The 17,468-nt window shown below is 36.0% G+C and overlaps 1 protein-coding gene across 2 annotated transcripts in view; it reads left to right on the forward strand.

Annotated features, from left to right (window-relative positions):
* LOC114043682 (axin-1) overlaps positions 1-17,468 on the forward strand; it is a 159,968-nt gene that overhangs the window by 119,375 nt on the left and 23,125 nt on the right. For both annotated transcript variants that reach the window (XM_027862766.1, XM_027862767.1), the window contains exons 3-4: positions 2,715-2,811; positions 8,412-8,549. In XM_027862766.1, the coding sequence (XP_027718567.1) occupies positions 2,715-2,811; positions 8,412-8,549 (235 nt within the window). The remainder of the gene's footprint in view (positions 1-2,714; positions 2,812-8,411; positions 8,550-17,468) is intronic.

Genomic DNA, 17,468 nt, shown 5'->3' on the forward strand with positions numbered 1-17,468 from the left:
AAAATTGTAAAGAACAAGTATGGCCCCAAGAAGAGTTTCAAAAAGACAGTCCCACCCCAGACTTTTGCAATTGTAGGAGGTCCATGAATGTGGAATGTTGCATATATTTTTTACACTTTTTCTACGTATTGACCAGTTTTGTTGATTTTGTTTTGTTTTGTTTTGTTTTTTTAGAAAATAGTGTGTCTCAAAAGTTTAGTACAGTTTTAAGGTATTATTAAAGTTGGTACTTTTTTTAAGGTATTAGAGCTTAAAAGTACACTAAAACTTTTGTTACATCCTGTATTTTTTATATGAAAAAGTTCTCCCTGGGAGAGGGAAGAATACTGGGAGAAAACCCCAAAAAGTATAAAATATTCAAAACTACAAAGATATTTAAAAACAAAGTTTGTGCATATTGGTTAGTTTTATCAAACTGCTTTTTTCCCTTTTAAAATTTCTGATGCAGGGAATGACTCACTTGGTGAGGGTGGGAAGAATATTTTCAGAAATGATTGTCAAATAAAGATAAACTATATCAATACAAATAAGGTGGGGTTTAAAATTTTTTTTTAAAAGGAAAGTTCAGTGTTATCAGGAAAAATACCACAAGACTGGAAGTGGGCATATGTCCTAATTTTCAAAAGAGTGAAGTTAAGTCTACAAGCTTTGGAGGTTATCATCACCTATTGAGAATAGAGCAAACTAGACTAATGAACTTGACTTGAATTTCTAGCAAAATTCTGAAGCATATTATTAAAAGACTGATTATGGTGTAGTGGAAAGAGCACTGAACTTGAAACCGCAGGACTGAGGTTCAAATTCTGACTCTTCCTCTTGTTGTGTGCACTTGAACAAGTCACTTAATCTTTCTGGGCCTTGATTTCCTCATGTATATAATGAAATGGTTAGACTAGTTAATCTCTAATCCAACTTTCAGCTATAGAGGATCCCATATTCTAGAAAAGAAAGTGACAATCGCAAAGTGCCAGCATAATTTCATCAGGATCACTGATACCAAACCAACTTCATTTTCTTGTTTTACAGAGCTAATCCACTGATAGGTCAGGGGAATGTGATAGACATACTTTGCTTAGATTTTATCAAAGAGTTTGGAAAAACTCATATTATTCTTATAGACAAGATAGAAAGATGTGGGCTTATATAATAGCAGATTTCGAATTGGCTGAGTGGTTGGACCTGAAAAGTAATTGTTAATGGTTAAATATCAATTTGGAATGAAGTATCTAATGGTATGGCACAAAAATCCTTGCTTGACTGTGTATTATTTGACACCTTTATCAGTGACCTGAATAAAGATGGCATGCTAATCAGATTTTGCAGATGACATAAAACTAGGAGTGATAACTAATTCATTCAGTTGTGTGTGTGTGTGTTTATGTGGGTGGGTGGGTGGGTGGGTGGAGAGAGACAGGCAGAGACAGACACTACAGTATTGGGCCAAATCTACTGAGATAAAAATTTTAAAAATATATTTATTATATCTTTTAACATCACTTTGATTCCCCCATTTTCCTTTCCCCTCCCTAAGAACCACCCTTATAACAGAGAATTATTTAAAAAGAGGAAAAAGAGCAAGGTGGGGTAGAGATGGTTCAAAAAATCAGCTTCCCAATTACAAGATGGGAAAACATAGAGAGATGACAGCTTGATTTTAAAAGATCTTTATGGATTTTGTCAGGCTATAATGCTCAATATGAGTCAACAGTGTGATGTAATCACCAAAAAATTTAATCCTATCTTATACTGCATTAGGAGAGTTAGGGTGTCCAGGTCTGTGATAGTCCTACTGGACCATAGTAAGGCATCAAACCCACATCTGGAATATTTTGTTCAGTTATGAATACCACATTTTAGGAAGGACATTGCTAAGCTGACGGATATCTGAAGGAAGGTGATCGGAATGGTGAAGGAACTTCAAGATCTTGCCACGTAGGTTAAAAAAGCAAAGAATGTTCATAGAGAAACCAAGATTTGGGAGGGACAAGTATTTGAAGGGCTTGTGTGTGTTAAAGGGATTAGATTTGTTCTTCTTTGCCCCAGAAAACAGAACCAGAAACAATAGGTAGAAGTTTCAGAGAAGCAAATTTTAAGTTGACCTAAAGAAAAAAAATTCCTAATGATTACAGCTATCCAAAAGTGGGATGGCCTGCCTAGGTATATAGTGAGTGGGTTACAGAAGTCATCAAGAAAAGGTTGGATAACCACTTGGCAGATATGCTAGAGAGGGGATTCTTGTTTAGGTATAGGTCACAGTAGATGACCTCTGAGGTTCTTCTCAACTCTGAGATTTGTGATTGTGTAAAATTACTTTTACCTTGACAGTGAAATGTAGTATTGTATGCCTTTCACCTTCTTCTGAAATATTGACTGTGTGACCCTAGGCAAGTCATTTAACCTCTTAAGGTTCTCAGCAATTCTCCAAGACTATAAGATGCATAATTCGTGCCAGCCTTCATTAGTAGAGAGAATTTCCTCATCTGGGAGTTCCCTATGTCAATGAAATCACACACCTAGTCCTTTTCACTTTTTTTTTTATGTTCATTTAATCTAGAGGATAAAATGATTTCCCCCTGAATCGTTGCTGGAGAGATTTTAAACATCATATGTCTGTGTTGGTTGGCCATAGATCAGTATCTAGGGATCAGTTCCAGTATATATCATTTGATTTCATTTCTCATTTGAGTTAATGGATTTATGCTTCCTCCCGATAGAGATGGAGTACCACCTTATAGAACCCGAAAGCAACATCGAAGAGAGATGCAGGAAAGCGTCAAAGCCAATGGACGGGTACCACTACCTCACATTCCTGTAAGTAGCAGAACTTTTTGTGAAATGCAGTGTGGTGGGGAAATGTTTTGGATTTGGAGCCAGAGAACCTGGGTTCAAATTCTAGCTATGCCAGTTTTACTCCCTTTATAACCTTAGGCAAGTCTTAATCTCTCTCACTTTGAGTTTCTTTATAAAATGAGGAATTGGACCCTAAGTGATCTCTAAAGACCCTACCAGCTCTTAAACTTATAATCCAATTATGCTATGAAGCTAATTTCCACAGCACTGTCTCAACTCATATTCTCTCCCCACCCCTCCCCAACGATTTTCAAACCATTTAAAATCCATCATGGAGCCAGTTGTTTTCTTTGATACTTCTTACTCCGCACCACTCACCCTTATTCCTAGTAGACTGTGTTGACTTTAGCCACCATATTGATTGACTCTTTCCTTAAATGGAGAGATGTTTCCCTAGGATTCCAGTGAACTCTGCCTATCTCCAATATAAGAAATCACTGTTTCAATTTAAGCTTATGACTTGGCAGTACATCTGTGCTGTTAATCATGTTAAGTTTTCTCATTCCTGAAACCTGGAATGAAAAGTAGTACAGGTGACATTTAGAACTCAGATGAAAATAAGGAAGATTTCTTTTTCTTTGAATAGCTGAACTCTAACATAGTCAATTAAGAACTTCCATTTGCCTCCTTCAGAGAAAAGGCTATTCAGCTTTTCATTTCTTGCCTATTTATATGTAAAGTTTAAGCAGAGTCACTCTTATTTTAAGATTTTCAAAAATTTGTTTTGCCTGCTAAATTAGATTATCTTTCTTGAGATTCAAAAAGCCTTTATTGCTTTTATCATCCAATTGTGTGTAAAGCTCTGGTTATGGAAACTTGCTAGCCCTGGTTGCTCAGCCTTACTTACTCGGTTGCTTTTACTTTGTGGTTGCTGTAGAAAAGGCTGTCTGGGTGCCTTTTTATTTCTCTCAGTACCATTTTTGCTATAATCATTGCTTTGTTAGAGATGAAATTTGAAGGATTGGCCTCTTTTTGTTGCTGAACAGTGGGAGCCACCACGTAAATATTCAGTGACTTCAAAGGCTGTCAGTAGCTTCACCTCTTAGATAAAAATAATAGTAGTTTTCTATTGATCATGGTACTGACAAGCCTTCCCTGAACTATAGGTTACAAACTCTGAAATTGAAACATAAAATATGTATAGCGAGCTCTGTTTTAACTATTTTCCACCCACAAATAATTTATTCTGTTGAGTTGAATTAAGCCAGTCTTACAGTGGATACTTATAAAAGAATTAGTTTCCCTTTGTGTTATATAGTAACTTTGAGGGGGAAAGGATTCAGGGTATCATGAGGAAGAAGTCATGAGGAAGCTTGAATTCACTACTATCATTATTGCCATTAGAATAATATGCTTACAAAGCTGAAACAACTTCTGCACCAGCAAACTGGAAATTTCTCTTAGTCTTTACATATCTATTTCATAAGAATTTCTTAAATTTCTTTCCTTCCTCACTTTAATTTACAGAAAATAACTACATTTTTTATTACATATATCAGAAGTAAATTTGTTCTATCTCCTGAGACTAGAATAATCCCATGTATTTTGACACTTCATGTCAGCCCAACTATGGAGATAGATTTGACTTAAACTGTAGACTTATACCTAGTTAGCAGAAAGTAAATATTTTGCTCATCTTTGTAAAATTAGAGTAGTGAGACCTGCAATTGCTGAAAATGGATCTGCTTTTGAAATAGCTCCAGGAGGCTAACTTGCCTTCATAGCTCTCCTGGGTAGTCAATGGTGAACATTTTCTCCATATTTTTTATGTTAATAAACTTATGCCTAAAAAGGCCTGGAACTGGTGTTTCCTTGTAAATACCTTAAATCTCTTTGTAATACATTAGCTTAGTTAATCATTTTTATACTGTTGCACTACTTCAGACTTTTTTTTAAATTGTCTAAGGAGTTCATCTTATGGATACCAAAGGCTTTTCAGCATAGTGTCTTTTTTCCTTGATGTTTTTGTGTGACCTATGGATACACAGCAGCTCTCCCTTCACATCCCATATGTATGATCACAAGAAAGACCTCTGTTTATATGTTCTGCTCTTTTACTATGAGAGCAGCAGCTGTTTGCTGCACATATGCTAGGTCTAAACAGGGGCAGGGAAGCAAAAGCTGTAAAAATCCAGCTGACAAACAAAGTGGTTAAAGGGTAGTCTCGTGTAAAATGAGGTTGACCTCGTTTTTAAAAAAAAAAAAGTGCTTGCATGCTCTACCTAAAAGCAGCACATGACATGATGAAAAATCTTAGGGAAATAATTAAGGAATTTGGCTAAATTCACCAAAACATGCTGTATTCTAAGTATTAGCAGCTGCATAAAGAAGTTAAAATTTGTTTGACAAGCTTCATAGGAAAATAATTCCAGATTCAAGGGTAGAATCTCTGTAGACTGCAAATGAATATCATACCACAGTGAAATAGGGGAGTCTGGTGAATATTATTTCTTCTCTAAATATCCCTCACCTTCCTGTTCAATCCAATCGTCAAACAAGGAGAAAAGAGAGGTGATGGAGCAGAAAAAGCTTAGGACCTGAAATCAGAAAGCACTTGGCTCCATGCCTTATGTGATGACAAAGAGATGAGGGATTCTACCTCTACCTTAGCTTTTTCATTTATGAGATGGAAATAATTTCTGTCCCATCTGCCTTAGAAGGTTGTTGGAAGATCAAATAAGATAATACATGTCAAAGCACAATACAGTAGAAGTTATTTGTATAGGGGAGATAAAGTATGATCACATATATGCTGCCTTAAAGTATAAGCTTTTTAAAGGCAGAAGTCTGGTCCCAACTATCTTCTTTTGAACATTTAATCAGCATCATAGCATCTGATTCTAAAGAATTATAAATTTCAGGATAACATAGTAGTATTGGGCAAAGAGCAATACATTTGGAATCACAGAATAGCTGTTACTTAACCTTCGTGACCATAGGCAAGTCATTTAACAACTATTGGCATCGTTTTCCTTATCTATAAAAAATGAAAGGGTTAGACTTATTGGTCTCTAACATCCTCTTTAGCTCCAAATCAAATAGGACTGTGAAACAATTACTCATCCCCCTAACCCCCACCCCCAAAAAAAATTTTCAGTAAAAGAGTTGAGTGTGTGTGTGTGTGTGTGTGTGTGTGTGTGTGTGTGTGTGTGTCTGTTATTTTACACCCCTCAGGGGAGGTAAGCCACCTCTGCTAATGAATGTTTTGTACTTCTTTGCTGACTAGAAAGAATTTCAGACATCATCCTGGAGATAATGTTTAAGTATATGCAAAATATAGAAAGAATCAGTACAAAGTAGGTAAGGTAATTTGGGAGGGAAGGCACTAGCATTTGGGATGATCAGGAAAGACTTCACATAGAAGATTATTTTATAGCTACATATTGAAAGATCCTATGAGGTGGAGTAAGGAGGGAGTACGTTCTAGGCCAGGGGGATGAACAATGAAAAGGTGTAGAGAGGGGACTGTTGTGTATGAGGAACAGAGAGGAGTCTAGTTTGGTTGGATTGAAGGGATGGGGTAATGTACAACCTCATAGGTTGAAAAAGATAGGTTGCTAGATTGTGAAGTTCTTTAAAAGCTAAACAGACGAGCTTATATGTGATCTTAGAGTCAGTGGGAAGTCATTGAAGTTTATTTAGTAGGAAGAATGACCTAGTTAGTTCTGTACTTAAGGAAAATCACATTGGGAATTGTTTAGAATGTACTAGAATGGGGACATTTGAGTTGGAGAGATCAATTAGGAGGCTGTTAAAATAATATACAGAGGAAGTGATGAAGGCCTTGAACTAAGGTGTGTCTGTATGAATAGAGGAAAGGGTGAGATGTGAGACACATGAAGGGAATATGATATGGTTGGTTAGCCAGCAAAGGAGACTTAGAAGGTATAATCAAACAGGTAAGAGGAGAACCAAGGAAGAGTAGTGTCATGAAAACTCAAAGAGAGAAAGTATACAGGAAGAGAGGGTGGTAAGCATTTATTACACTATTTGGAATAAATTGAATAGAGGTGTAATTGAGTTATGGCAAGTTAAATAATGCAGTTGTCTTACTCTTCTTTTGAAGCAGACAGGAAATATGGGTCTTCATTTCTATACATTTGTTCTATGGTAGCTCTAATTGAATTTATTAAATTGGAGAGGATGGATTCACACAGGAAGGGAAAATAAAGGTAAAAAGTATCTCTTTCAAAAGCCTGCTTTGTACTAGGCACTGTGCTAAGTGCTTTACAAATATTATCTCATTTGATCCTGTAAGTGAAAAAGTAAATGTTGCTGTTGTTTGGCATCCTGTGCTCAACTTGGTGGTTCTCTAGCAAGCAGATGAACAGAAGGGGAACAAGTAGGACACATAATCCTCACTAGACTCAAGCTGTGTTAGATTTTCCCTATAAGATGGCGTAAGAAATTTAGAATCAAAATTGTCCGACTCAGAAACAGTGGGAGGAGCTTCAAGTCAAGTAACTTTCAGAGCCAGAGATCCAGAACAGCTCCTGTAGGAGAGCCACAGTTCTGCTATCCCCCTGTGAGCTTCTTCTGGTTACAGAATATTATTCTTTTACTGCCTTGGGTCAGATCCTTTTGCTTTTTCCTTGAGAAATACTAGTGAGCAACTTAGAGGTAATTTTCTCCGGAGATAATACAAACTGCATCTCTCTTAAAGAGACAGGAATACAACAAATTGAGCAATGATTAATATCCTAGGCCAGGCTACCAGAAAACTTTTTACGTGATTCAGAAGCAGATTACTCCATTTTTGTCGTAGAGTAGAGGGACCCCAAAGGTCCCTTCTAGCCTAACTGTTGACTTTTTTTTTTTTTTTTGAAGGAGCACCTGTTACAAGTGTACTCAACCTGGTTTATACCCCTAGCAAAGTAATAAGGCAAGAGTCCTTTGCAAAATGCAGCAAAATTGCTGAAAACAGGAATTAGGAGCAAAAACTTTAGCCACTTAGCTGTCTTCTTTGACCTAAAACCAAGACATCTTGCTTTTCCTGTATCACATTCATGCTGCATTGTGTTTCATATTACATGTGAAGTTTTAGTAGAAAATCTTCCTTTTGCTTTGTTCTTTGCCCACTGCAGACCATTCATAACCATAAGGTTTCATTCGTTTATATATCATGTTTACATGCTAATATCCCAGGATACCTTATTTGATAGTGCAGCAGCAGTTAATTCATCCACTGTTCATCTTTATTCACTGTTGTTCTGATGTGACACTAGCATTCTTATTGTTGCCTGTCCTTCAAACCATATCTTTTCTGAAACTGTTAATCTATTTGTCTTCCATAACCAGAGCAATTTGCTATTTTGAACTGAACATGGATTTATTACAGAAAAGAAATTTATGAGTGGCTTTATGAATGGAAGAGGAGAGTTATATAATTTTGAGGTTGAAGGGGCTTCAGAGATCATCTTCTAATTTATTTTACAAATGAGAAAACAAGCAAATTTAGCAAGAGAAAGGAAGAGTGCACCTGACATAGAGAGGTGATCAGTCAGTAAGTGGGGTGGTATATAAAACTTCAACTGTGGTTAATCCATCTTTTTACCTTCTAGCGCACTTACCGAATGCCAAAGGAAATCCGTGTTGAACCACAAAAGTTTGCAGCGGAGCTTATCAATCGCTTGGAGGCTGTCCAGCGGACGCGAGAAGCAGAGGAGAAATTAGAGGAGCGTCTAAAACGTGTCCGAGCAGTAAGTAGACTGGCATATCTCACTGAATGTGTTAGACTAACCAACCAATAAGTTGTAAAACTTTACTGTTCTGCTAATAATCAACTACCATCAGAAGTCCTATGTAGAGCCCACCCTGGGGAACTCTTACACTGTGAGTCCTGAGCACAACATAAGCTCAGGAAGCTGGTTCAGGTTATAGACATTTTTAAGTTGTGTGGAGTACAAAAGATAAACATGTCATTAGGCACATAGGTACAAGATACATAGATAGAGTCTTATTACTGAAATTAGCTTACTGTAACTAAATATGTTATTCTGACTCGTAACGATTCTAACCCAGATCCTCCACCAACCAGTTTAGTCCATTATCCCTGAACACATGGTCAGGTTTGAGAATCTTATACTATTAAGCCTCAATTTCCTTATTTGTAAAATGAAGTTAATAATTCTTCACTACCTACTTTTTCATGGTTGTTGTGAGGTAGAAAATTTTGTAAACTTAAATACTGTGTATCAGAGGATCTTAACTTTGTTTTTGTCACAGAACCCTTTGGTAGTTTGGTGAAGCCTATGGACACCTCCAAATAATGTTTTAAAAATGCATAAAATAAAATAATTAGAATTACAAAGAAAGCAAATTATAAATAAAGTTATCAAACTATTAAAACAAAAACATAAGTTCACAGCCCCCGCCCCAGGGTGAGAACCCATGCTCTGTGGACAGCTAGTTGGCACAGTGTATAGAGTAAAGAGTCATGAAGATCCGAGTTCAAATCCCATGTGACTCTGGGCAAGTTACATAACCTCTCTGTGCCTCAGATTTCTCATCTGTAAAATAGGAATAAAAATAGCACCTACCTCCTAGAATTGTTGTGGGGATCGAATGAGATAATAGGCAAAGTATTCTATAAGCCATAAAGTGCTATATAAATGTTAGATATTATAGGAATGTGTAGATGAGAAACAATAATTGTTTTTTGTTGCCATTGTCTTTTCTTACTGGACATTAGATTCAGCTTTCTGGTTCTAGATAGAAAATACTCTTTTGTAGCCCCCTTACATCATAACACAGTAGTTTTTTATCCTTCCTCTGAATTATTTCACCTATCATCTTGTTATCACATCTCCTTTCTCTAAGCCCTTTTTGTCTGCCCCAAGAAAAGTTTCTTAATAATAGCTAGCATTTATGTAGTATTTTAGGGTTTGCAGAATGCTTTGCATTTGATATCTCATTTGCTCTTCATGATAAGCCTGTGAGGTATGTGTTCTCTTGCTTTTAAAAATCTATCATTTATTTATTTATTTTGAGAATTCATTTTTTAAAAAATATTGAGTTCCCAATTCTCTGTCTTCCTCCATCCCCTCTCCTTACCCTTTGAGAGGGCAAGCAGTATGATATCAGTTGTTATACCTGTGAAGTCATACAAAGCATTTCCACATTAGCCATGTTGCCCAAAAAAATAAAGAAAGAAAGTGAAAAATTGATTCTTCAATTCTCACTCAGTTCATCAGTTCTCTCTCTGGAGGTGAATAGCATTTTTTATCATGACTCCTTCAGAATTCTCTTGGATCACTGTAGTGATCAGAGTAGCTAAGTCTTTCACAGTTTATCATTATAGTATAGCTGTGACTTTGTACAGTGTTCTCCTGGTTCTGCTTACTTCACTTTGCATCAGTTCATGTAACTTCTCAGATTTTTCTGAAACTACCCCCCTTGTCACTTCTTATAGCACAATAATAATCCACCACGATTATATACTACAACTTGTTTAGCCATTCCCCAATTGGTGGGCATTCCCTCAATTTCCAATTTTTTGCCACCGCAAAAAGAGCTGCTATTTTTGTCTATATAGATTCTGTTCCTTTTTCTTTGATCTCTTTGGGATACAGGTTTAGTAGTAGTGTTGCTGGGTCAAAGGGTATGCACAGTTTTATAGCCTTTTGCACATAGTTCCAAATTGTTCTTCAGAATGGTTAGACCAGTTCACAACTCCACCAAGAGTGCATTAGTGTTCCTATTATCCTACATCCCCTCCAGCATTTATCATTTTGCTTTTCTATCATGTTACCCAATCTTATAGGTGTGAGATGGTACCTCAGAGTTGTTTTAATTAGTGTTTCTCTAGTCAATAGTGATTTAGAGGATTTTTTCATGTAAGTATAGATAGCTTTGATTTCTTCTGAAAACTGCTTGTTCATATCTTTTGACCATTTGTCAATTGAGGAATGGCTCTGATTTTTATAGATTTGATTCTGTTCCCTATATATTTGAGAAATAAGGCCTTTATCAAAAAAACTTTATGTAAATTTTTTTTCCCAGTTTCCCTACTTTTGGCTGCATTAATTTTGTTTGTACAAAACCTTTTTAATTCAATATAATCAAAATTATTCATTGTGCTTCCTGTGATCCTCTCTCTCTTCTTTGGTCATAAACTCTTCCTTTATCCATAGATCTGACATTTTCCATGTGACCCTAATTTGCTTATGATGTGTAAGTCTTACCCATTTTGACATTATTTTGGTATACAGTGTGAGATGTTGGTCTGTGCCTAGTTTCTACCAAATTGCTTTCCAGTTTTCCCAGTAATTTTTGTCATATAATGAGTTCTTGCCCCAAAAGTTTGGATCTTTGGGTTTATCAAATACTAGATTACTATGGTCATTTATTACAGTGTATTGTGTACTTAATCTATTCTACAGATTCACTGCTCTGTTTCTTAGCCACTACTAGATTTTGATGATTATTGCTTTATTTTGTGGTTTGAAATCTGGTACTGCTAGGCCACTTTCCTTCTCATTATTTTCACTAATGCCCTTGATATTCTTGACCTTTTGTTCTTCAAATGAATTTTGTTATTTTTTCTAGAGCTATAAAATAATTCTTTGGTAGTTTGATTGGTATGGCACTAAATAAGTAAATTAGTTTAGGTAGCATTGTCATTTTTTATTATTTTAGCTCAGTCTTCCCATGAAAAACTAATATTTCTCCAGTTTTTTAGATCTGCCTTTATTTATGTGAAAAGTGTTTTGTAATTGTGTTCAGATAGTTCCTGGATTTGTCATGGCAGGTAGACTCCCAAGTATTTTATATTATCTGCAGTTATGGAAATTTTCTATCTCTTCCTTCTGTGTTTTGTAAGTTATATATAGAAATACTGATATGTGTGTTTATTTTATATTCTGCAACTTTGCTGAAGTTATTTCAACTAATTTTTCAGTTGATTCTCTGTGGTTTTTTTAGGCCTACCATTGTATCATCTGTAAAGAGAGATAGTTTTTTTTTTCTTGTTGCCTATTTTTATTCCTTCAACATCTTTTTCTTGTCTTATTGCTATAGCTTGCATTTCTAGAACAATATTGAATAATAGTGGTAATGATGGACATCCTTGCTTCACCCTTATCTTATTGGGAAGGCTTCTAGCATATTCCCATTACAGATCATGCTTACTCTTGGTTTTAAGTAGATACTACTTATCATTTTAATAAAGACTCTATTCCAGCGCTTTCTAGTGTTTTTAATAAGAATTGGAATTATATTTTGTCAAAAGCTTTTTCTGCATCTATCGGTGCATGATCATATGATTTTTGTTGGTTTTTTTTATTGATATGGTCAGTTACGCTTATCGTTTTCCTAATAGCGTACCAGCCCTACATTCCTGGTGCATATCCCACCTGGTCATAGTATATGCTCTTTGTGATATATTGCTATAATTTCCTTGCTAGTATTTTATTTAAAATTTTTGCATTAATATTCACTAGAGGAAATTGGTCTGTGGTTTTTGTTCTCTGTTTTTGCTGTCTCTGGTTTAGGTATCAAAACCATATTTGTGTCATAGAAGGAATTTGTTAGGACTCCTTCTAATTGCCCTAATCATGACAGAGTTCTTAAGAATTACTTAAATTATCTTCCCTTATAGGAATATAAGCAGTTTAACCTTATTAAGACCCTTAAGATTTCTTGTTCATGTTTACCTTTTTGTGTTTCTCTTTGAGTCTTGTGTTTGAATGTTGAATTTTCTATTCAGCTCTGGTCTTTTCATCAGGAATGCTTGAAAGCCCTGTATTTCATTAAATGTTCATTTCTCCACTGAACGATTATGATCACTTTTGCTGGATGGCTTATTCTTGGTTATAATCTTAGCTCCTTTGCCTGCTGGAATATCATATTCCAAGCCCTTTACTTCTTTAATGTGGAAGCTGCAAAATTTTGTGTGATCCTGATAATATTTTCCCCTTGACCTGGGAGCTCTAAAATTTGTCTACAGTGTTTCTGGGATTTTTCATTTTGGAATTTTTGTCAGTAGGTAGATTCTTTCTATTTCTATTTTACTTTCTGGTTCTAAGATATCAGGGCAGTGTTCCTTTATAAATTTCTTGAAAGATGATGTCTAGGTTCTTTTTTTGCTCATGATTTTCAGGTAGTCTAGTAATTCTTGAATTGTCTCCTCAATCTGGTTCCAGGTTCATTATTTTTCCAATGAGATATTTCACATTTTCTTCTATTTTTTCATTCTTTTTGACTTTGTTTTATTTCTTGCTGTCTCTTAGAGTCATTAGCTTCTATTTGCCCAATTTTAATTTTTAGGGAATCATTAAGTTAATTTTGGGGTTTCTTTTACCATTTGGGCAACTCTGTTTTTTAGAATGTTATTTTCTTCAGTATTTTTGTGCTTCTTTTACCAAGTCATTAATTCTCTTTTCATAATTTTCTTGCATAGCTGTCATTTCTTTTCTCAGTTTTTCTTCTGCCACTCTTACTTGATTCATTGATTGCAATTTTTTTAGTTCTTCCAAGAATTCTTGGATTTGTATCTAATTTGCGTTTTAAGGCTTTTCTTATAGCTGTTTTCATGTTGATGTTTTTTTGGAATTTGTGTCTTGATCTTGCCTGTCACTGTAGTAGCTTTTTATGATCAAGTTCTTTTCTGTTGTTTGCTTATTTTTCCAGCCTATTTCTTTACTTTGAACTGTATATTAAAGTTGTGCTTTTCTCACTTATGTGGGAGGGTGGGAGGCACTTTCCCAAGCTTTAGGCTTTTTCATGCTGCTGATGGTATAATCCAGGGAGAGATGTGTCTGTGCTCTTCTGGTCTACACTATGGTCTTTACCCAGGAAAGACCCTTGCTCCATTGCAGCCACAGGCACTCCTCTCTGCCCTAGAACTGTGCATGAGCAATGGAGTTGCCAACAGCACCTGGTCCTGTACCCAGTGCCAGCCAAAAGGTCCCCTGTAAAGTCTTTCTGACCAGTTGCCTGATCCCATTACCATATCTAGGTTGAGAGTTCCTGAAGCTGCTGCTGCTGCTGCTGCTGCTGCTGCTGGCTCCACCTCCAAGACTCACCCCGGTATTGCTGCTGTGTTTTCTCTAGACCAGCCTTCACACCTGTGTCACAGACCTCTTCTTCTGGCCTCCTAAGTTGTCTTAGCCTGGAAAAATGTCTTATCCTGACTTTTTCTTGTCTCTGATGCTCCAGAATTCAATTTGAAGCATTATTTTAATATATTTGTAGGGTAATGTTAGGAGAACTTGGCAGATTTGCTGCCTCTATTCTGCCTCTTGATTCTGCCCCATATGTGTACTTATTATCCCTATTTTAGAGATGGGGAAACTGGAGCTGTGAGCAGTTAAATGATTCGCCCAGAATCACGTACGGGTTTTGAACTCAATCTTCCTAACTGTAAGTCTAGCATTTTTTACACTCTGCCACCTAAATACCTTAACAACTGCTTAGTGATTTTGAGCCTTTTCAATAGCTGCCCTCAACCTTGCATCAGTCAGTTAATTGTTTTAACTTCAGTGTCTCTAAAGGGCATTCCTTTTCATTCCTGCCTCTGTTTCAAACATCTAACCCTCACAAGTGAGCTTGTCACATAATTTTCCCTTAATATAAACATTAACGTATCTGAAACACACATTTATGTTACAAGCAGAACTAGCCATGTTTTGCCAAGCTGTTGTTTCACACATTCCTGTGGTATCCTCATGAAATGATGAGCCTAGGATTTGTTAAGGTTATTTTTGGTGAGGATAGTGCGAAATGGTGGTTGGGCAAGTGGTATTATATAGAATTATTCAGTATTACATGGAGTATTCCGTCTCCCTAGTTTTTGATGTGTCTCAGACCATAGGGGATCAGTGAGAAGTGATTGAAGGCATTAGACAGAAGGGTTGCAGTGGATGTACAGAACCTAGAAGCATTTGACTCTTCAGATGTAGTCAGAGTCTTTGAGATAGCATTTAGCCACTAGCATCTGGTCTGCTGCTTTTGTCAAGAAGGGTGTATAAGTACTGAAATTCATGAAGGTTTTGTTTTTATGTCCCAAATTCCTGGGACAGGAAATATAGCTGACTAACAAACCATTTCCTAGTGTCATTGATTGTCTCCTAAATTAAGTACCTGTATCACAAGAACGAAAGTTCCTTAACCCTAGATAGTTTTATTGACATCTTAGTAAAAAAAAAAGAGAGAGAGAGAGAGAAAGGCCTTGAAAATTTTCCCTGAATACCTTTAGGGTTCAGCTTTGTTTTAATGGTATAGCCTGTCAGCTAAAAGTACATAACATCATCTTTTATCTGCTCCTCCCTGTTGTTGTATTTTCCTCTTGTTAATCTCATTTGATGGAGCAGAGGGAGCAAGTGGAATCTCACTGATACCTGTAATTTTAGATATTTCAAAATCTTTCTCCCTATCATGAATTGTCAGCTGATAAAAAGATACTTTGTCCTCATCATTATAGGTATTACATGGGTATCATTTTACCAGTTTTATTTTACTTTTATTCAAAAACTATTCTGCTTCATGCATCTAAAATATTGTTCATTCATTTCAGTCATGTCCAGCTCTTCCTGACCCCATTTGGAGGGGTTTTTTTGGCAAAGATACCGGAGTGGTTTGCCATTTCCTTCTCCAGCTTATTTTACAGATGAGGAAACTGAGGCAAACAGGCTTAACTGACTTGCCCAGGGTCACATAACTAGTCAGTGTCCGAGGCCAGATTGGAACTCTTCCTAATTCCAAGACCAGTGCGCTATCTACTGTGCCGCCTGACTGCCCACAATAGTACTTAGCTGGTGAAGTTGGACTCTTTATGCTGGGAAATTTACTCACAGAGATAGTTAGGGTTGTACATTGTAATAGCAGACTTCTCTTTGTTTTCAGCTGTATACGTATTCCATCTTTTTGGAGTTATTTTACATGTTGTCTTCTAGATTGCAGATACTGTTGCTCCTTTCTGCACTACATATAGAACTTCCTTTATTTTTATCTTGGGCACATGGTTTCCTTGTTTTCTCTTTCATGGTTTTCAGATTTCATCTTGGCATCATTCAAAAGCCATCTATCATTCTGTGTAAACATTTTATGACAAAATTTGCCACTCCCAAATATTTGATGACCTTTCTGCAAAATTCAAAAGAAAGGAGATACCTTAGCTACACTTAATTGATATCCTTTTCTGCTCCATAGAATCCTAGAAACAGAAAGGACCTTGAGTACCGTTTAGTACAGTTCCTATCTGAAGCATGATTTCTCAACAATTTTTGAGGAAAATAAGTTTTTCTTTTATATATTATATATAATCTATGAAACTAAAGCAGGTAGGAATCGTTTCTTATCTTTTTTTAAAATCTTCCATAGTGCCCAGAAGAGCACCTTGCTCATATTCAACATGTTTGTTGAATGAACTGTTCTAAAAAGTGAAATCCAAAATTCTAAATTCTCAGAAGAACTTTGATAATGTGATAATTATGCCCCACCTAGTGGCCAATGTTCAGTTCTCTATGAGAAGTTCTGTCTCCAGTTTTAGTACATTTATCATTAAATAAATGATCAAGAACATATTTTTCACCTTTGGAAAGAAAAAATAGGAACATCATTATGGAATGCAAAATTTGTATTTGACATAGTAGAATCTTAATTTTTGTCCTAAATTAAAGTCGCCTCATGAATTTTTCAAGTCAACAGATTTTCTCAAAACTTAAAATGAACACTACCATATATGCCTGTAGCACTGTGATGAATAACTAAATATGTTTTCTTGAAAATTCTTTGCAAAAGAAGCAAATAATGTGCAAAAGGTACAATAGCCTTTTCTGTGCTTCAGCAAGAAACTGGATGCATCAGATAGAGATGTCTGGAAAAATAGAGAAGCCTTCTCAAATCTCTTAAATTCTTACCTATCTCTTAAATTCTGTGATTCGAAATTCTCGTGAGGAACCATGAAGAAAAACTGTTATGAAAGAAAATTGGGTAAAAAGGACTCAGTCCAAAGATTCTGACTGTGTGTTTGAATATCCATTTATGGGACTACAAAGTTACGTAACTTATCCTTTGACTGAGCCACTTTGTTACTCTTTGGAATTGCTTCTAGTGATCAGGAAAGGATCTTAGCTAAGGGCTACTGTCCTGCCATAGTTTCCTGGGTCCTAAAACCACAGTTGGATGCCTATTGCTCCAAAGTCTAGTAGGTCCTATCAATTTGCAATAAGGTTTCAGTGATAGACTGTTGTTGTTCACGGACTGACCAGAGCTTCATCACCAGTTAGCTACATAGTAATTATTTTGTTAGCCCTAATTACTAGTCTGGAAAACCATCTACTGAGTTTAGGACAGATATGATTTAGTCCAAATTAGTACATCACATTCAAGATTAAAATGAAATGAGACTCTCACTCCTACCATATAAGTTATAGAGGAGTTACTATCTGTATTGGTAGGTGGAGTAGCCACAACATTGAGAGACAGATGATGTGGTGGATAGGGCCCTGGCTTTGGAGTCATACTAGGTTTGAATTTGTCTCAGACATGATACCCAAATGGTTGGCTTTGATTAACTCAAATATCTCTCAGCTCTGAGTTTATGATCAATTTATGAGCAAAAGAATCATAAATCTTTGTACATTTGTAGTAATATGTTTACTTAGTATCATCAGGTT

The sequence above is a fragment of the Vombatus ursinus genome, unplaced genomic scaffold (assembly GCF_900497805.2).
Source record: "Vombatus ursinus unplaced genomic scaffold, bare-nosed wombat genome assembly UNPS02014770.1, whole genome shotgun sequence".
Lineage (NCBI taxonomy): Eukaryota > Metazoa > Chordata > Mammalia > Diprotodontia > Vombatidae > Vombatus > Vombatus ursinus.